The sequence below is a fragment of the Bubalus bubalis genome, chromosome 18 (assembly GCF_019923935.1).
Source record: "Bubalus bubalis isolate 160015118507 breed Murrah chromosome 18, NDDB_SH_1, whole genome shotgun sequence".
Taxonomy (NCBI): domain Eukaryota; kingdom Metazoa; phylum Chordata; class Mammalia; order Artiodactyla; family Bovidae; genus Bubalus; species Bubalus bubalis.
The window spans coordinates 53,031,723-53,052,675 of NC_059174.1; the positions used below are offsets into that span (position 1 = coordinate 53,031,723).

General features: G+C 51.0%; 1 protein-coding gene and 1 long non-coding RNA gene across 7 annotated transcripts in view; one reads left to right on the forward strand and one right to left on the reverse strand.

Annotated features, from left to right (window-relative positions):
* Positions 1-8,087: 8,087 nt before the first annotated feature.
* Positions 8,088-20,953, forward strand: part of HIF3A (hypoxia inducible factor 3 subunit alpha) — a 32,223-nt gene continuing 19,357 nt past the window's right edge. For 2 of the 6 annotated variants that reach the window (XM_025269356.3, XM_025269359.3), the window contains exons 1-5: positions 14,585-14,858; positions 16,276-16,421; positions 18,668-18,752; positions 19,216-19,328; positions 19,833-20,041. In XM_025269356.3, the coding sequence (XP_025125141.3) occupies positions 14,585-14,858; positions 16,276-16,421; positions 18,668-18,752; positions 19,216-19,328; positions 19,833-20,041 (827 nt within the window). Of the gene's footprint in view, positions 8,205-9,078; positions 9,613-14,584; positions 14,859-15,635; positions 16,422-18,667; positions 18,753-19,215; positions 19,329-19,832; positions 20,042-20,953 lie in introns of those variants that run through there. The other 4 variants (XM_006067473.4, XM_025269357.3, XM_025269358.3 and 1 more) reach the window with 4 other exon arrangements.
* LOC112580327 lies at positions 12,346-14,640 on the reverse strand. Its single transcript, XR_003104710.2, has 3 exons — positions 14,510-14,640; positions 12,805-12,860; positions 12,346-12,612 (listed from the first exon to the last, which is right to left on the reverse strand). It is a non-coding gene; the product is annotated as an uncharacterized LOC112580327 (long non-coding RNA).

The following is a 20,953-nucleotide window of genomic DNA, read 5'->3' on the forward strand; positions in this document are numbered from 1 at the left end:
CATCACATCCACCAGGGGGCGCGTCAGGCTTAGATTAGGGCTTGATTGCTTTTTCGTTTAGGTAGAGGACTGGTTCTAATATGATATGGTCTCAGAATGCCTTTATATTCTTAAAAATTATTGAGGAAAGAAGAATCATTTTTACAACATCTCTTTATTTGTTTATTTTAGCCACACTGGGCAATATGCAGGATTTCAGTTCCCTGACCAGGGATCAAATGGGTGCCCTCTGCATTGGCAGCATGGGAATCTTAACCACTGGATTGCCTGGGAAATCTCCAGGATCCTGAAGAGTCTTTGTTTGTGTGGGTAATATACAATATGGTGTGATGTTCATCCAGCTCTCTGAAAAAAAAAATCCGTGATATAATGTCTCTGTGGTGTAAATTCTCCAAACCATGGCTCATTTCATGCTACCAAAGATTTAACAATTGGCACATACGATCAGAAATTAAACAGTTCACTCTCCTGAGCTAGTAAGAGCTGGCACCAGTACACTACAGGACAGCTCTTCCAATTTACCATATATGAATCTAAGCTGATCATTCTTAAAAATTCTTATTTATTTATTTGGCTGAACTGGGTCTCAGTTGTGGCAAGTGGGATCTAGTTCCCCAACCAGGAGTTGAACCTGGGCCCCCTGTACTGCACTGGGAGCACAGAGTCCCAGTCACTGGATGACCAGGGAAGCCCCTAAACTGATAATTTTTTAAAGACTTATTTATTGATTGGAAAGTAGCAGTGATAAATAGACTGCATGTTAATATCAGAGCAATGACATAATCAAGTATCACATAGCCTCTGGAAAATTTTACCTTATAGCGGGAAGTAGCATAAGGCCAGGGGACTTCCCTGGTGATCCAGTGGCTAAGGCTCCACACTCCCAATACAGGGGACCTGAGTTTGAACTCTGGTCAGGCAACTAGACTCCCACATGCTGCTAAGACCTGGCGCAGCCAAATAAATTTTTTTTTTCAAATAAATTTTTAAAAGAGTAACACATTGTAGTATTCTGATGCAAGTAGTTTTGATCCTGCATAGCTCATGAAAGGAGCTCAGAGACTCCCAGGGGTCTGCAGACCATACTTTGGGAATCACTGGCTTAGTGATATAATTTCAATTGACTGTAATAATAGATATAAAATCTATTCAATCCAGTACCCCCTTTAAAAATAATAGATTTTAAAATATATTCCTTTTATTACCAGGAAATGAAATTCATGCACAGACTAACTCATCTGTACCTATAATCTCTAATTAAAAATTATGGTAGGACTTCCCTGGTGGTGCACTGGATAAGAAGCTGCCTGCCAATGCCAGGGACCCGGGTTCAATCCCTGGTGCGGGAAGATCCCACGTGTCATGGAGCATTCAAGCCCATGCACCACAACTACAAAGCCCGTGCTCTAGAGCCTGAGAGCCGAAACTCCTGCGCCCACATGCTGCAACTACCGAAACCCGTCCACCTAGAACTTGTGCTCCGCAACTAGGGAAAGCCCACCCAGAAACAAAGACCCCAGCGCAACCAAAATAAAATCAATTTTAAAATGATGGCAAGATATCTGTAGTTTAGAAAAGAACCAAAAGAAAAATAAGCTCGACAGTCCTTTACTAAGCATGTGTGTTTAAGAATGAAGGAGGTGTTTGATTTTTAGAAAGGTGGTTTGTATACGTGACATGTATGAGGTCAGCCCACCTGGGTTCAGGGTGACTCCTGGAAGCAAACAGATCAATATTCCCACAGTGAAATGTGGGCTGTTTACACCACAGTAGGATAAATATAGATCACCAAAGTAGCCCACGTGGGGCCAGCCTTTGCCATCAAGTGCACTCAATGGCACGCTCTCCTTTTCAGAGCTCTTTGGATCTCAGAATTGGGGATGACTGATGGTGAGTCTGTAATTTATGATAAATAGGAAGTGATCCATTAGGTCGACATTCTCAGACATTACAGGGCTGGATGTCCCTGCTTTTGATGACTAATAAGTTTAGATTTAAAGTGAATAAGACAAGATCCAGTCAAACGTCTATCTTTCTTGATAGACAACATTTTGATATAAGGGCTAAATGAAAACATTCATATATCTATTAGGAGAGAAGAAAAAACAGAGCGACTGGCTAATTTGTCTAGCACTCAAATACCCTAAAGACGGAGAATGTCAGTGCTATGATTCTCTAATATGATGAGCATATTCAATTCAGTTCAGTCGCTCAGTCGTGTCCGACTCTTTGTCACCCCATGGACTGCAGCACTCCAGGCTTCCCTGTCCATCACCAACTCCCAGAGTTTATTCAGACTCATGTCGATCGAATCAGTGATGCCATCCAGCCATCTCATCCTCTATTGACCTTTCTCCTCCTGCCTTCAATCTTTTCCAGCATCACGGTCTTTTCAAATGAGTCCGTTTTTCGCATCAGATGGCCAAAGTATCGGAGTTTCAACTTCAGCATCGGTCCTTCCAATGAATATTCAAGACTAATTTCCTTTAGGATGGACTGGTTGGATCTCCTTGCAGTCCTAGTGACTCCCAAGAGTCTTCTCCAACACAACAGTTCAAAAGCATCAATTCTTTGGCGCTCAGCTTTCTTCACAGTCCAACTCTCACATCCATACATGACTACTGGAAATACCATAGCCTTGACTAGACGGACCTTTGTTGGCAAAGTAATGTCTCTGCTTAATATGCTGTCTTGGTTGGTCATAACTTTTCTTCCAAGGATCAAGCGTCTTAATTTCATGGCTGCAGTCACCATCTGCAGTGATTTTGGAGCCCCCAAAAATAAAGGTCCAACTCTCACATATGTACATGACTATTGGAAAAACCATACCTTTGACTATACAAACCATGTCTGCAAAGTGAGGTCTCTGCTTTTTAATATACTGTCTAGGTTTGTCACAGCTTTCCTTCCAAGGAGCAAGCGTCTTTTAATTTCACAACTGCAGTCACCGTCCACAGTGATTTTGGAGCCCAAGAAAAGAAAACTTGTCATTGTTTCCACTTTCCCCCTTCTATTTGCCGTGAAGTGATGGGACCAGATGCCATGATCTTTGTTTTCAGAATGTTGAGTTTTAAGCCAGCTTTTTCACTCTCCTCTTTCACCCTCATCAAGAGGCTCTTCAGGTCCTTTTTGCTTTCTGCCATTAGAATGGCATCATCTACATATCTGAGGTTGTTGATATATTTTAATATATATGCAAAATTCTTGCCGGCTATAGGTAAAAATGGGAGCCTCTGTAGCCTAAGATGATCGTTAAGAGATTCTTCTTGCACCCCATTCAAGCAGGAACCCAGGAAACCCCTTCTGGTCTGGGCTGCACAGTGCATCGCAACAATCTGGATTCCTGGGCCACCAAATGTCAGAAGACTTACAGATTTACACACATCTCCTAGGATGGGTCCAAGTGCTGAGACTTGCTCATTGAACCACGAAGGAGGGATGTACCAGGGAGCAGGGGGACTTCGAGAACTGGGGAGGGGCGTCCTGGCCTCCCGAGTCTAACGAGAGGTTTCACTGCAGGGGGCGCCAAAGCACTGAGCACTTGCGCAGGGGGACTTGGGTCACTGTACCTATCACCCCCGTGGCGGGGTGGTTTCCTGCATTTACACCAACATACACATCAGAGTCTTTGCAGAGAACCATTGATGCAAGAGATTTTTAGATGCGTGTGCTTATAGTCGTGCGTGTGAGTTTCACATGTCTTATGGATGACAGGTGCCATTGTTACAGAACCCAGATACCTACACGCGTCACTTATCTGGGTGTGCATCAACACGCATCCACGTGCCAGCAGCAACAAGCAGGCTAACATCAAGGTATGCCTAAGGCCAAGACGGGCTCCCCTGGTGGCTCAGCTGTAAAGAATCCGCCTGCCAACGCAAGAGACTCGGTTTCCATCTCAGGGTTGGGGAGATCCCCTGGAGAAGGAAACAGCAACCCACTCCAACATTCTTGCCTGGGAAATCCCATGGGCAGAGGAGCCTGGCGGGCTGCAGTCCATGGGGTGGCAAAAGAGTCGTAGGACACAACTTAGCGACTAAGACATAGATCTCGATCATGGCATGTGCTAGCACGAGCATTTGTCAGAATCCATGTGTTGCTACTGACTCGTGTGTTAATGGCAGCCTGTTACATGACACCTATGTGTGTGACATCAAAATGCACATGGACATGTATGCATGTGGACATGTAGGTAGTGACCATGCCTGTCTGAGCTATGCCTGTTCACCCTCCAGAATGGAGCCCTTTGACTGGCAGGGGAGTGAAGATTTGGAAACAGCAGTCTGATCTACTTCAGGGTTTTTTTGTTTTTTTTTAACTAAAAGCATTTTACAGAAATGACTCAGTCACGGAGCAACATGCCCAAGCTCACACAGCTGGCAAGTGATGGAGTAAAAATTTGAACCCAAGCAGGCTGGCTGTAGAACCATGGATCGTAACCACTGATCAGCAGGAAAATAATGGAGCCCACCTAATGGAGCTGTCCCGATGTTCCAGTAAGAGCAGGAATTGCACTTGGCATACAGCCTGTGCATAACACTTAGGACTCGTCCTATTTAATCCATCGTCTGGTTCCAGGTTGGCTTGGCTCAAGTTTGGAGGGATTTTCTGCTCCTGGCAGTGTTCCAGCAATGCCAGCTGACCTTTATAAGCCCAAATTATTAAGAGTCAGAGTCAGGGAAGGGGAGAGCTGAGACAAAATCAAATCACAAGATGGGACTTCCCTGGTGGTCTGGCAGTTAAGACTCAGAGCTCCTTATGCAGGGGGCCCGAGTCTGATCCCTGGTCACGGAACTAGATCTCACCTGCCACAACTAAGACCAGGTGCAGCCAAATAAATAAGTATGTTTAAAAATTTAAAAAAGATTTAGATCACAAGAGGTGGCGGCTGCAGGACGGTTAGGAGCTATTCCCCCCAGTCTCTGACAGCAGGGAGAGTGAGTCATACAGAAGTGAATATCAGCAAGTAAAATGCCCAAGCAGATGTACAGAAAACAGTAGCCAGGAATGCTGACTTGTCAGACTGGGAATGTTCACGGTTCTGGGGTTTTGTTGCTGAACCCTATTTCCCTGTTGATAAAATAAGCATTTTTTCCTCCAATATCCCAAAGCCTAAGACTCCACCTCCATGGCACTGCTTGTAGGCAGAACTCCAAGGTAATGTTCTGTAAAAAGTGTGGCAGATATTTCCCCAAAATAGCTGCAGTAATGTTTCCAGTTCCACATGTTCTTCCCTGTGGAAGCTTGATCTTTCCCATCAAGATGTGGAGTCTCTTTCCCTCCACTAGGCAGTATTTTGTGATTGCCGTGACAAAAGGAATGAGAGGGAAGTGATGCCGCATGACTCCCAAGGCTAGGTCATAAAGGAGGCACGGCTTCTGCAAGTGTTCTCGCTCACTCTTCCTCTCCACTGGGACTTGGCAGCCATGATGGGAGGAAGCCCAAGCAGCCACATGGAAGGCCCACATGTAGATGCTCCAGCCACAGTCCCCAGGGGAGGTTCTAGGTGACAAGCAGCATCAACCACCAGGCAGGTAAGTGAGGAAGCATCAGATCATTTCAGCTTCCCTTGCCAGGGGCCTGGGTTTGATCCCTGGTCAGCAAACTAGGTAGGATCAATCCCATAAGCCATGCAGCTCAGGCAAAAAAAAAAAAAAAAGTTCACTCTTTTTAAAAAAATTAATCAATCTATTTGACTACATCATGTCCTAGTTGCAGCATATGGATCTTTGATCTAAGCTGTGGCATGCAGGATCTTTTTATTGCAGCATGTGAAAGCTTATTTGCAGCATATGGGATTTGTTTCCCTGACCAGGGATTGAACTCAGGACCCCTGCTTTGGGAGCACAGAGTCTTAGCCACCAGACCACCAGGGAAGTCCCTCAAACATATCCTTTTAGCAAAAGTTAGAAACTATTTCAACAAACACATTTCCTGTATTGCTTTTCCTGCCAGGAACAACCAAGTGAAGTTTATTGTTAACCTAGATCATAGATGCCTGGCACATCTATGTATATAAGATTTAGTCCTGTTTTAATTTTCGTTTAACATATGCTAGTTTTCCTTGGACACCATAAGTCCTCAGCTTGGCTTTCTGCTGTGAGTTGGATAACCCCTGCTTCCTTGAACAGGACACTGCTTCTCCTGCAGGCTTTTCTAGATTTGGCTTCACATTCACACATCTCTCTCCTCAGATTTAGGACATAGTCCCTCAGTTTATCAAGATTCTTTGGAGGGTAAGCAGCTGACATCAACTCAACTAATCTAAGCACAGAGTAAATAAATAAAACAATATTTAACAACAACAGCAACCACCAAAAACCCCATAATGGTTCCATGATTAAAAAGGTGTTCAGGTGTGGCCAGATCCAGGTACCTAAGTGCTAGTGTCAAGACTTTCTTTCACAAACTTTCATTTCTGCTTTCCTCTGCGTTGACATTCAGCTCATAAAGCCTTTCTTGGCAACAGCCCCGTAAGCTCCAAGCTCACATCCCTCTAGCTTGGCAACTCCAGGAGAAAGAGAACATCTTTCATGATAGTTGCAGCAAATGTCTCAGGGCTGGTTGTCACTACGCTAGGTTAGGTCACATACCTTCTCTGAACCAATCACTGTGATCCGAGAAACAGAATACACTGGCTAGGTCTAGTCCCTGGTGGCTAAGTGGTAAAGAATCCAACTGCCAATGCAGGAGACCTGGGTTCGATCCCTGGGTCGAGATGATCCCTTGGAGGAGGAAACGGCAACCCTCTTCAGTATTTTTGCCTGGGAAATCCCACGGACAGAGGAGTCTGGTGGGCTACAGTCCATGGGGTTGCAAGAGTCTGACATGACTTAGTGACTAAACCAACCTATCACCAGTCGCTGGACCTGGTGATGGGAGGGTTATGGCCAGTCCTGTTCAAATTAAATAGACCGAGGGACTTCCCTGGTGGTCCAGTGGCTGAACCTCTGCACTCCCAATGCATGCGGGCTTGGGTTTGGTCTCTGGTCAGGGAACTATATCCTATATGCTGAAACTAAGAGTATGTTGCAACTAAGGATCCCGTGTGCTGCAACTAAGACCCGGTGCAGCCAAATACATAAATAAGTAAAAGTGCTTTATTTATTAATAAATAAATAAGAGAGAAGAAGTTCCCCAAAAGAAAATTGAATGGGATACTAGGGTGGGCAAAATCCACAGACTTCTGCTATAGTGTCCTTTTCTCTGCCCGAAGCTGTATCCAGAATATTGACCTGCGGTGGATTAACACCCACCTTAGCCTATTGTAACACTCCTCGGTGACCTCGCGTCTCTACCGTCTTATTTACTTCACTGGTAGAAAGCTACAACCTCTCCGCTCTTCTGAAAAGTGGGTGTGATTGAGTTTTGAAATTTACCTGACATAAACTTAATCACTCACCAGCGAGAACCTGCAAAGGGAGTTCGAGAGGCAAGGAGGCGGGGTTGGGGACTGAGGGGTGCCAGACCAGAGGAGCGTGGACCAGGGGGCATGGGAGAGAGATGGAGGGATGAGAGGGTGGAAGGAAGGGACAGGGAACTGAGAGGGAACGGTGCGGTACAGAAGGGGAGGGACTGTAGAACTGGGGTGGGTGGGGTCGGGAGTTGGGGGCGAAAAGGAAAAGCGGGGGGCTTGGTGGGTAGGGAAGATGAGACAGAGTAGGCGGAGCTGGGCGACTCCGGAGGCAGGACTGGGCCACTGGAGGGGGTGGGATTGGAAGTCGGAGGGGCCCATCTGGGGGTAGAAAGTGGAGGGGTGAGCCGGGGGTGGGAGTTAGAGGGTGGGGGCTGGGGTGTGAGGGACAGAGTGAACTAGGTGGGTTCAGAAGAGTGTCGGTGTCGGAACTTGGCGGGATAGACTGGGCCAGAAGGAGAGGCCCGCCGACTGTGCACAGTGCGGGTGACACTGCCTAGAAGTCCGCGGCAAGGGGTGTGGCGGGGTGTGTGTGTGTATTCCTCGGTACCCGCCTCCTGCACACACACACGCCTGGCGTTCTAAGGCTCAGTCTCTGGTCCCGCCTCTTTCTTGGAAGTGACAGACCGATCAGCCAATCAGAGCTGCGGGCAGGGCGCGGGGCAGCCAACCGCGAGGCGGGAGGAGGGGCTGAGGAGGGGGCTCGCGGGACAGGGGAGGGGGCTAGGGGCCTCGAAGGGCTCCGGAGCTGCGACTGGAGAGTCATGGCGCTGGGACTACAGCGCGCAAGGTACTGGGCTTCGCGGGCAGGAGTGATGAGAATCGGGGGCTCTTCTTCCAGCGACCCCTGAGCCGGGTGGGGAAGGAGCGGGTGCAAGCTTAGGACGCCCTCGGACGCGCGGTTGCAGGCACATCCCCGCCGCACTTTCCACCCTAGGGGATCGCAGGAGTGGGGGCATTTCCCCAAGTCCAGGCTGCCACGCCCCTCTAGCCAGGAGCGACTCTGGGGTCTTGATCCCCGATTTCCTGCTGCTCTTGGTTCGCTTCCCTTTCTGATTAGGGGTGAAACTCGGGGTCCCCACGGAATTGGGGTGGTTGCACTTGAGCAGTTCCCGGGCTTCTGCGGGAGGCATTTTCCTTCTTCTGAGTAACTTTTCTGGCCTCCGAGCCCCCAGAATTGAGGTTGTTCTTTGACGCAAGACCCCTGGAGTCCTAGGAAATACGGGACAGCCCCGAATTGAGCCTTCCCAGATAAAGGGAATCCCTTAGAATTGGGAGTCAGCTATTGATTAAAGAGAGAACCTCCATAACTGGACCCTCCCTGATACTGTTTCCCAAACCTTGGGTTGCCTAGAAATAGGCAGAGGCGGTCAGCTTTCAGAAGCCACCTGGGGGACCCTTCCTAAGGGCTTTTCTTGTATTCTTGTGAAAGGTAGGGTCATCCCTTTAATAATAGGAAAACAGCCTGACCCACTTCCCAAAGTCTAGCCTCTTATCTGACTCCTCCAACCCCACCCAGTTCCTGTGACAGTGGGAAGCAGCACCCAAGCCTTATTTGGGAAGACCCCAGAGAGGGTGCTGTGCCTGCTTCAGTGCGAACTGTGATGGGCGCGCCCCCTGCCGCAGCGGCCAGCTAGGTCATCCTGGGCACGGAGTGGGTTTCTGTGTTCCCTTCCCAACAGGTGCAGATCTGCTGGGCAGCACAGGGAACGGGTGTTCTGGGTCCACAGCCAGGGGGTCCTGTCTGGCCATGTTTTCATGGGACCCCGGAAAGTATCTCAAGCCCTTGATTTCTCCTGTCCAATCTGAGGCATCCAGGAAGCCTCACCCCCTTCCCTCCTCCCTGGCTTCACAGGTCTGATTGGATCTGTCTACACCCTCATGTTTTCACATCCCTCCCCCCCTCACCTATACTCCCCCCTGCAATTCTATTCCAGTCTCTGGCTCTGGGCCTGCCAGGGAAACTCTATCCCACCCTTTCTGGGCCAGCCCTGGCCCAGCCCCTCCTGACTGGGTGGGGGCCCCTCTTGGCTGAGCTGGGAGCGCTCCCCCACTCCCCATCTAAGGACAGCCCTTTCCTTTGGTGTCATCTGAGCCTGCGCACCACCCCCTCATAACTTGCACCCGGATCCCGGCCACGCTCCATCCCCTCCTGCACCCCTAGGATGGCATTTGGGCCAAAGAGGGTCTGGGTGATGGTGAGTGGGCCCCCATACTCCCTTACTGCTTCCCCCTCTTCCAGCTCTGGCTAACTGCCATCCCACCCCAGGCAAGGGTGATTCTCGGGAAGCCCCGATGGGCACTTGGCCCTGGGTGTCTCCCAGGTCAGAGGGTTCCCAGAGAACATAGGACTTGGGGTACAGGCACCCCACTGGATTACCAGGTCCTTGGGAATGCACAGAGTCAGGAGTAGAGAGACTCCCCCAACCCCCTTCCCCAAGTCCCTTCTCCAACCCAAACCCTGCCTCTGGCCTTTTCAGCCCACCTCAGGGCAATGCCAAGAGGATCCTTGCATGGATTCAGCCTAAGGCCCCCCAGATCCTCTATACTTTTTGCAAGACCCCCAATACCCAGTCTATTGTCTGGAGAGACGCAGGAGCAGCCCTGAATGTGGGGCCAGTGTCCCCACTTTCTCTGTGCCTTTGCTCTCAGGGGCAAGTTCTTCAGGGCAGGGAAGAAGTGGGCTTCTCCCTCTCCTGGTGTGTGTGGGGGGGCACCAGGCCCTAGTCCCCATCCCAGGCCTTACCCTGGGGCCTCCCAGTCTGGCTCCACCCCCTGTTCTCTGCTGGAACACAGAGGAAGGGTGGCAGGGCTCCAGCTGCACGTCTCAACCTGGGCTGAGTGCCAAGGGGCTGGACCAGGGCTGGGCATGGGGCCAGCTGGGGAAATCCAGAGGCAGCAGGGGTGGGAGCAGGGGAAAGGACAGGGGTCCACTGGGCGGTGGAGGGGCCGGACAGGGGTCCCTTGGGTGGCATGCCCACCAAGGCATGTCACTTAAAAGCCCAGGCCCCAAAGTCAGGGTTCAAATTGTAGCTCACCAGCTTCCTGGCTGTGTGGCTTTATGCCAGCAGGCTGCTCTCTGAGCCTCAGTTTCATAGCCTGGAAAATGAGGGTTCTACTTCCCGTTTCCTGCACCAGATCTGGATGATGAGTGGTGATGGCACAGACCTTTGAGGCAGAATACTGCATAGGTGGGCAATAAACTGTGTTCAAGTCAGACAGGATTCCGGGCAAAAGCAAATGCATGGTTGGATTAACAGAAGCGTTGAGCATAGCTGCGCATTGGTGGAGGGCCCTGGGATTACCAGCTTGGTGACTTGGGCTGGTAATGCAATTGCTTGGAGACTCAGTTTCTGACTCTGTAAAAGGGAGATCACTTTTCCAGGTGCTTAGGGTTGTTGAAGGGAGTTAATGGGGTCTCTAAGCTCATGAGTTTTCAATACACCAGCGCTATCATTATTATTAGTATCAGTATGATTTAGTCTTTTTCTCAAAGTATTATGTAAAAGTCACATGTGTGATTGCACACGCACACTACACCACGGGGTTACCACCAAAGCCCAAGGGTTTCTCCAGAGCCTGTGAGTCTCCTAAGCCTTCTATCCCTGATGTGGACAAAGAGGGAATAATAAAAGTTGCCTGCAATGCTGGAGACCCAGGTTCGATGCCTGGGTTGGGAAGATCGCCTGGGGAAGGGGATAGGCTACCCACCCCAGTATTCTTTGGCTTCCCTGGTGGCTCAGACAGTAAAGAATCTGCCTGCAATGCAGGAGACCTGGGTTCGATCCCTGGGTTGGGAAGATCCCCTGGAGAAGGGCATGGCAACCCACTCCAGTATTCTTGCCTGGAGAATTCTGCTGCAGTCCATGGGGTCTCAAAGAGTCAAAACTTTATATAGCATTGACCAATTGCCAGCCTCAATTCTAAGCCCTTGACATACAGTAACTCATTTAGTCTTCACAACAGCCCCATGAGTATTTGTTCTGTTCTTGGGCGCAGGGAGGCCGTGCAACTTGTCCAAAGTCACACAGCTAATAGGTCATGGAGTCGAGACTGGAATGCTGAACCAGAGGAATTAGCCCTGACTCTGTTTAAAGAGAAAGGCCAGGGACTTCCTTGGTGGTTCAGTGGTTAAGGCTTTGCCTTCCAATGCAGCCGGTAGGGGTTCCATCCCTGGTCAGGGAGCTATGACCCCACATGCCTCAGGGCCAAAGAAAAACCCCAAAACAAGAAAACAAGCAACACTGTAACAAATTCAATAAAAATTTTAATAATAATAATAAAATAAAAATATGTAAATAAATACAGGGAAAGGCCAGAGACCAGGAGAGGCCCACCCACACTTTCTGTCAGAATATCCGGAGAGCAGGCTGGGAGCCAGAGGGAGGGTCCCACCGCAGCCACCAGCTAGCTCCTTCTATGAAGGGAGGAGTCGGCCACGAGAGGAGTGTAGAGCCCAGCTGCCAGGGAGGTGGGGGGCCAACCCCACCCCTACCCCCGTCCCTGGTCCCATTCCCTGTTCCCTCCGTCTGGGCCCCCAGCTCAGTGAGGCCCGCCCACCCCCACCCTCTGGGCAGGAAGACAAACAAGGCTGGAACAGAACGGGACAGGAGGACGGAATGTCCTCTGGGCAGAGGAGGACTGGAGGCCCCTGCCCCCCGCCAGCCAGGAGGGAGGGGATGAGGGCAGTTGCTGGCTCCCTCCACCCCTCCACCCAGCCTGTCCCCTTCTGTGCCTCCCTCCTGCTTGCATGAGATTTTTCCCATCTGTAGAGAGACAGGACGGAGAAGGCAATGGCACCCCACTCCAGTACTCTTGCCTGGAAAATCCCATGGACAGAGGGGCCTGGTAGGCTGCAGTCCATGGGGTCGCTAAGAGTCGGACACGACTGAGCGACTTCACTTTCCCTTTTCACTTTCATGCATTGGAGAAGGAAATGGCAACCCACTCCAGTGTTCTTGCCTGGAGAATCCCAGGGACGGGGGAGCCTGGTGGGCTGCCGTCTATGGGGTCGCGCAGAGTCGGACATGACTGAAGCGACTTAGCAGCAGAGAGACAGGAGGCACCACGCGCCTCCCTCCATTGCCTGGGGGTGGCGCTGCAGGGCTCCTGTTTGGGGGTGTGGTTGATGCCCCAGAAATGGCCTCTGGCTTTTAGGAAGGTCAGCTTCCCCTTCTCGGGTTTTGCTTCCATGGAGGCTGTGGAAGGGGCCGGGCCGGGGTAGGGGGGCAGCGGCGAGGGATGGGTGGTGGGGGTGGGGATGGGGGGTTGGTTCATAAGAAAAGAATTAGAAGGAATTAGAAGAATGAAGGCTTTGAAATCTCACTGCCCAAGTTCAGATCCCAACTCTTCCAGTTAATGGCTTTATGACTCTGGGGCGAAGGACTTACCTTTTCAGAGTCTCAGTTTCCCCTTTGTGAAATGGAGGTTTCAGAGCCTAGGCTTTCTTTAAAAAAAAAAAAAAAAAAAAATTATTTATTTGGCTGACTCCGGTCTTAGTTGCCCCATAGCATGTGGGATTTTAGTTCCCCTACCAGGGATCAAACCCTTGTCTCCTGCATTGGAAGGTGGCTTCTTAACCATTGGACCACCAGGGAAGTCCCTGCCTAGGGCTTTCTTAGGATTGAATGAATACACGTAGGCTGAGTCCTTACTTAGTGCAATGCCAGACTCATAAATACTTAGCAAATTATAGCTGCTTATTAATGGTTTTTCATACTGTCCACGGGGTTCTCCAGGCAAGGATACTGGAGTGGGTTGCCATTTATAGCCAACTCACTGGAGAAGACCTTGATCATGGGAAAAATTGAAGGTCAAAGGAGAAGGGGGCAGCAGAGGATGAGATGGTTAGATAGCATCACTGACTCAGTGAACATGAATCTGAGCAAACTCCAGGAGATAATGGAGGACAGAGGAGGCTGGTGTGCTATACTCCATGGAGTCACAAAGAGTTGGACATGACTTAGCAAGGGAACAAAATTTATGGTTTTTTATCAATAGTAGTATCTCAATATAGATAAGATTACATATACTATACTATATGTAACATACTTTATCATTTTTTCCCAAAAAACTATAGAGTTTGGATTCAGAGAGACCTGGAATTTGACTTTTAAGACAGTGCAGAAACAGGAAGAAGTACTAAAACCTGGAGATAATCCAGGGCCATACAACAGGAGATGAGGGTTTGATCCCTGGGTCGGGAAGATCCTGTGGAGAAGGAAATGACAAACTACTCCAGTATTCTTGCCTGGAGAATCCCATGGACAGAGGAGCCTGGCGGGCTACAGTCCATAGGATCGCAAAGAGTTGGACACGACTGAAGCAACTCAGCACGTACATACAACAGAGGAAACTGAAGAATTCAGGCAGACCAGTGTTCAAACCTTAGCTTCACTCCTTGTGGGCAAGCACTGCACCTCTCTGTGTCTGGGTTTCATAAGTTCAATGGGGATAATGTTATTATCTTCCTCCTAGGGATGTCTGAGCTACATGGGTTAATTTACACACATGGCACAGGGTCTGACATAATAGTAAAAGCTGGATAAGTGGCAGATATTTATGAAAACAATCAAACAAACAAAAAAAATGATAACTTTCTACTTCCAACCCCACACACAGAATTCAAGCATTTGAAATGGATTAAAGGGCAGGGGTTAGCCATTGGCTGAACAGAACCCCTCAGGACCCTAGGGATGGTTTGCTGTATCTCCCTGGCAGGGCCCCGGGAAATGGGTCGTTGGACTTTGAGATCTGTACTCCAAGATTCTGAGAACTCAGCTCAGCTGAGGAGGGAAAAGGGCAGGAGATGGGGTTCAGGGAGGTTGTAGGGCAGAGGGCCTGGAGGGGGCTGCAGGCATTTTCTTGTACCCTCCCTCCCCTTGTTCCTGGCCATCGCTGACAGCCTCCTCCCAGTAGGAGGCCTCCCTGTTACCCAGTCGCCCCAAGCCCGGGGAATAATCAGCAGATAAGTCAGGGAGGGGACAGGGCGGCCCTGGGCACGCCTTGGAGAGGAGTGAGGCACCGGAGGGCAGCATGGGCTGGCGCACGGACAATAAAAACCGAGGCTAGGAGCGACTCGATAGTATAACCCACCCAGAGAGCTCCAGGAACTCGCCCGGGCCACACAGCGAGGCCTGCACAGTCGCGGTTCTGACTTCTCTGAGACCCATGTGGCAGCACCCCACGTGCTTGCCGCATCCAACTCTTTCCCTTCCCGGAGCGCCTCCAGTGAACGCAGGCCATGCCCGCAGGTCGAGCACGGAGCTGCGCAAGGAGAAGTCCCGGGATGCGGCCCGCAGCCGGCGCAGCCAGGAGACCGAGGTGCTGTACCAGCTGGCGCACACGCTGCCCTTCGCGCGCGGGGTCAGCGCCCACCTGGACAAGGCCTCCATCATGCGCCTCACCATCAGCTACCTGCGCATGCACCGCCTCTGCACAGCAGGTGAGCCCCGCCCCTGGGAATTCCCACCTGGGCAAGGTCCCGCCCTCGGAAAGGTACCTCCCGAGGAGACCCCTCCAGGAAGCCGCGTCCCGACAAGGCCCCGCCCCCAGATGGCTTCCCGGAGGAGCCCCGCCCCTCTGGAATCCAAGTCCCCGGAGAGGCCCCGCCCCTTCGAGTTCTGGCCAATCGGAATCCAGTCCTAGGAATCCCCGTCCTCTTCGAAGTCTGATATTTGTTAGGCCCCGCCCGTTGGAATGCTCCCTTGCATAGCTCCGCCTCCTTAGAGTTAGATCTCTAGGAAACAGAGAAGGCTCAGACCTGAAGAATCCGCCTGCAATGCAAGAGACCCGGTTCCACACCTGGGTCGGAAGATTCCCCTGGAAAAGGGAATGGCTACCCACCCCAGTATTCTTGCCTGGAGCGTTCCATGGACAGAGGAGCCTAACGGGTTACAATCCATGCGGTCACGAAGAGTCAGAGAGGACTGAGCGGCTACCACTTTCATTTCACTGTTTCACTAAACTCCCTAAGGCACCTGGACCCTTAGGATTTGGTCCCCTGGGAGATCGTCCCAGCTAGGCTCACTAGTTATATTGTTTGTCCCCTTGAATTCCCACCCTGTTAAACTAAAAATCAGCAGGAGGCTTTCTCTCTCTCTTTCTCGCACACACACCCCTTGGAATCCCAGGACCCTGCAAAGATTGTATTATGGGGAAAGTGGAGTCGTCCTCTGGAGACTCTGCCCCCTTAGACTTTCCTGTCTTCTGTCCTCCTTAGAATTCTGTCGCTTGGGAGTCCCTGCTTCTTTAGAATTCTGCCCATCTGGAAGGTCCTGCCCAAGAATTCTGAACCTTTGGCAAGCTTGGCCCCCTTGGAATTCTGACTCCCCTTATACCTTGGCCTCTTAGAATTTTGACCCCTGGGAATTTCATCCCGTTAGGATTCTGCCCTCCTCAGGGTTCTATTAGGGGCTTCGCAGATGGCTCAGTGGTAAAGAATCTGCCTGCAATGCCAGAGACTCAGGTTTGATCCCTGGGTTTGGAAGATCCCCTGGAGAAGGAAATGGCAGCCCACTCCAGTATTCCTGCCTGGGAAATCCCATGGACAGAGGAGTCTGGCAGACTAAAGTCCCAAAAGAGTCATAGTACACTACTTATTGACTAAACAACAAGAGTTCTATCCCCCTGGGATACCCCTGCCTTCCTAGAATTCTGTACCCCTGGGAAGCCTTGTTCTCTTAGAATTCCAGTTCTCCTTGGTCCTTCCCTCTTCCTTTGGACTCCAAGTCACTGGGATGTGCACCACTCACCTGGGGGTACCTGTAAGTCCCTCTGAGTGAAGGAAAGCAGAGGGAGGCTAGCCAGGGCGGGCTCACGGCTGACTGGACACACCCCATCCATCCTGGCCCGGACACCAGGGGAGTGGAACCAGGTGGGAGCAGGGGGCGAACCGCTGGATGCCTGCTACCTGAAGGCCCTGGAGGGCTTTGTTATGGTGCTCACCGCCGAGGGAGACATGGCTTACCTGTCAGAAAATGTCAGCAAACACCTGGGCCTCAGTCAGGTAAGAGGGACTCCTCCTTTGTGCAGGCGATGCTGGGATACGGATGGCACCAGAACCACCTTAGCCCTGCTTTTACAAGGCCCACAGTGCAAAGGGGAGGCAAATATGTCACCAGACAGGAAAATTTGGAATGGGTAGGGCTGGGGTGGTGGAGAAGGCAATGGCACCCCACTCCAGTACTCTTGCCTGGAAAATCCCATGGGCGGAGGAGCCTGGTGGGCTGCAGTCCATGGGGTCGTGAAGAGTCGGACACGACTGAGCAACTTCACTTTCACTTTTCACTTTCATGCACTGGAGAAGGAAATGGCAACCCACTCCAGTGTTCTTGCCTGGAGAATCCCAGGGATGGTGGGCTGCCGTCCATGGGGTCGCACAGAGTCGGACACGACTGAAGTGACTTAGCAGCAGTAGGGCTGGGGTGGGGCAGCTAAAGGGGCTGTACAAGCCCGGCGTGGACGCTGGTACCTGACCCAGACTGGGAGGGAATCAAGGGCTTCCTGGAAAAGACATCTGAGCTAAAACCTGAAGGACTTACCCAGTCAAAGGGTATGGTGAATGGTTGGGACCACCAAAGGCTAGGAATGTACATGGACAAGGAAACAGAATATGCCAAGACACAGATGTGAGATAAAAGCAGAACCTTTGGGGACATTTTTCCGAGTTAGGTGCAGAGTGCAGTGAGAGAAAGTGACAGAAAGGCTAGAGGTCAAAATTTAGGACTGAAATAGAAGGTTTGTCTCCAGGGCACTGGGGAGTCATGGAAGGATTTTAAGCAGAGGAGAGATTGTGTCAGAAAGGTGCAATCAGATTTTCATTTTAGAAAGATCCCTCTAGCTACTGCACAGAGATAGAATTGGAGAGAGTGAACCTAGAGGCTGGAAACTCCATAAAATGGTGGATGTGGGGTCCCAAATGGGAGAAAAGGAGTAGGATGAGGGGCCCGGGGATGGGGAGACAAGAGGCTTAGGGAGTAGAACTAATTTCAGCTCATCTTACACCCAGTCCCATGAGACAGCTACTGTTTTTTTTTTCTTATATCACATAGATGAGCTCCACTGCTGCTGCTGCTAAGTCACGTCAGTCATGTCAGATGAGCTCCACAGTTGGCATCTATTCCTTTCCCCTGCCTTGTTATCCCACTCTTTAAAAAAGAAAATTTATTTATCTGCGTCAGGTCTTAGTTGCATCATGAGGGATCTTTTGTTATGGCACATGGACTCTCTGGTTGTGGCCTTCCTGGCTCAGTAGGTGCAGCTCTCAGTCTTAGTTACTCCTCGGCATGTGGGATCTTAGTTCCCCAACCAGGGATCGAACCCACATCCCATGCCTTGCAAGGCAGATTCTTAACCACTGGATCACAAGGAAAGTCCCCATCCCACCCTTGATGCCAACTTCTGTTAGTTTGAGCTCAGAGAGGTGAATGTTCCAAGGTCCCAGAGCTAGGAAATGGCAGAGCCAGGACTCCAAGATCTCATCACTCCCCTGTTCAGCTTTAGCTCTGACCACTACCTCTAAGATAATGTTCCATCATTTCATCATAAGGGCTTCCCTAGTAGCTCAGCTGGTAAAGAATCCGCCTGCAATGCAGGAGACCTGGGTTCGATCCCTGGGTCGGGAAGATCCCCTGGAGGAGGGCATGGCAACCCACTCCAGGATTCTTGCCTGGAAAATCCCCACGGACAGAGAAGCCTGGCAGGCAACAGTCCATAGGGTTGCAAAGAGTTGGACGCAACTGAGCGACCAAGCACAACACAGCACAACCCTGCTTTAGTTTTCTTTGTATCTGTTAGTATATTGTTTTATATGGCTCAGACGCTGAAGAACCTACCTGCAATCTGGGAGACTCAGGTTTGATCCCTGGTTTGGGAAGATTTCCAGGAGAAAGAAATGGCAACCCACTCCTGTATTCTTGCCTGGAAAATCCCATGGACAGAGGAGCCTGGCAGGCTACAGTCCATGGGGTTGCAAAGTCAGACATGACTAAAGCGACTGAGCATATGCCCCACTACCCAGTAAGCTCTGAGAGTTAGGGGTTTTGTCTTTGTAGTTACTTCTGTGCCCACACCATCTAGAAGAAGGCCTGGCATGCTGAAGAAATGAATGAATGAATAAATAAGGAGACTAGGAAAATAATCCGGGTTCATGAATTGGGGCAGGGTGATGAGGATGGGAAGGGTGAGATGGGTCAGAGGCCCTTGTAAAAATGCTTTTCCTCCAAGGCACCCCTCTGCTTCCCTCCCTCCCAGCTGGAGCTGATCGGACACAATATCTTTGATTTTATTCATCCCTGTGACCAAGAGGAGCTTCAAGATGCCCTGACCCCCCGGCAGAGTGAGTTCCCTGGAGGTCTCTGCCCTTAAATTACAGAAACTGAGGCTTCATCCTGCCCTCAGCATATCCTCTCCCCTCTGGAATCAGTTCAGTTCAGTTCCGTCGCTCAGTCGTGTCCGACTCTTTGCTACCCCATGGACTGCAGCACGCCAAGCTTCCCTGTCCACTGAGAAAAAAAGATGGGAAAAGAAGGACGCTGTGGCCCTGCCCTGGGGGAATGCAGGGACTCACCCCGCTCTGGGGGGGCAGGTCTTAAAGAGCGTAACATACCCCTGGGAGACCCTCTCTGGTTTCAGGTCTAGATTTTGAGGATGAGGCTGGGAAGAGTTTAGTAACCGGGGTGCTGGAGGGACCTGGGCCCTGTCCTGAGCTACCTGATGACCAGCTCCTCCGTCTCCTGGCCCCTCCCTTCCCCTCCTCCCTCAACCCCTGCCCCTGCCCCCGACCCCACGGCCCTCCTCAGGCCTGTCCAAAAAGAAGCCGGAGGCCCCCACGGAACGGTGCTTCTCCTTGCGCATGAAGAGCACCCTCAGCAGCCGTGGGCGCACCCTCAATCTCAAGGCGGCCACCTGGAAGGTGGGCAGGACCTGGCCTGGAAGGGAGGGGCCCGCCGGGGCTGGACCTGAGCCCTTAAGTTCCCACAGCGGGTTGGAGTCCGGGGATCTCCTGGGCCCGGGATCCAGTGGGGCTTTCTCAGGTTGGGTCTTGGACATCCTCTGGGTACTTAGGAGGTTGGGGATCGGGTGGTCCTTGTATCCTTCCTTAGTCTGGATCTCTGTGGGCCTGGTACTGGGAATTCTCAGCGTCCTGAGTCTGGAGTCTTCATGGGGTAGGAAAATCGGGTCCTCAAAGCTCCCTGTGTCTTAGAATCTGGAGATTGTCAGAACCTTCTTAGGTTGGGGTCTCCATAGGGTCGGGGTCTGGGGGTCCTCAGAGCTCCCTGAGCTGGGACTCTGAAATCCTCAGGGCTTTTTTCTTTCATTTCCCTAGGGGAGGGGCCCACAGGAACATACGTCCCAGCCCCTTGGGTAGCCCCAGGCCCAGGTACATCACCCTCTTGCCCCCAACTACCCCCACCAGGTACTACACTGTTCTGGACACATGAGGGTCTACAAGCCCCCGGCACAGACTTCCCCGGCTGGGAGTCCCAACTTGGAGCCCCCTCTGCAATGCCTGGTGCTAATCTGTGAAGCCATCCCCCACCCTGGCAGCCTGGAGCCCCCGTTGGGCCGAGGGGCCTTCCTCAGCCGCCACAGCCTGGACATGAAGTTCACCTACTGTGATGAGAGGTGGGCAGGAGTCAGGGGCCCACCCACCACCTGCCAAGCCCAGCTTCTCCCCTTCCTTTCTGCCCAAGTTCACTCACCGTCTCCTCTCCTACCCACCACCCCCAGTTTCTCTCTCTGGTCTGTTTCTGGCTCTCTGACTCCATCTCTCTGTCTTGATATGTCTGCCTGTCTTTGAATTGTCTGTGGGTCTTTTTTTTTTTTTAAACTTTTGGCCATGCCTCTAATCATGGGGGATCTTAGTTCCTTGACCAGGGATTGAACCTGACCCCCTGCATTGGAAATGCGGAGTCTTAACTTCTGGACATGCCAAGGAAGTTCCCTATATGTGGGTCTTCTTATCTGAGTTCAGACTGTTCGAGTTCAAATGCTGGTCGTGCATCCTTGGCCAAAGGACCTCACCTCTCTGTACCCCACTTTCCTCATCCGTCCTGTGAAGTGAGAAAACAGCCTACTTAGAACAGGTGTTCTAAGCACTCAGTGAGTTGCCTGGTGCAGAGTAGCCTAGATGTGCCTATTTTTAAAAAATAATTATCATGATTACTTTTTATTTCTATTCGTTCTTATTTTTCTTTTAGTGATGTTCTTTCTTCCTTTCTCTACCCCTCTCCTATTTCTTTCACGTTCTTTTTTTGTCTTTCTTTTCATTGCTATCCCCATTTTTACCTTCTCCCTCCTCCCCTATTCGAGCTTTCCGGGTGGCTCAGTGGGTAGAGAATCCACCTGCAATGCAAGGCTGCGGGTTTGATCCTTGGGTCAGGAAGATCCCCTGGAGGAGGGCATGGCAACTCACTCCAGTATTCTTACCTGAAAAATCCCATGAACAGAGGAGCCTGGCGGGCTACAGCCACCAGGGTTGCAAACAATCGGACAGGACTGGAGCGCCTGAGCACGCACGCACGCACGCACGCTCCT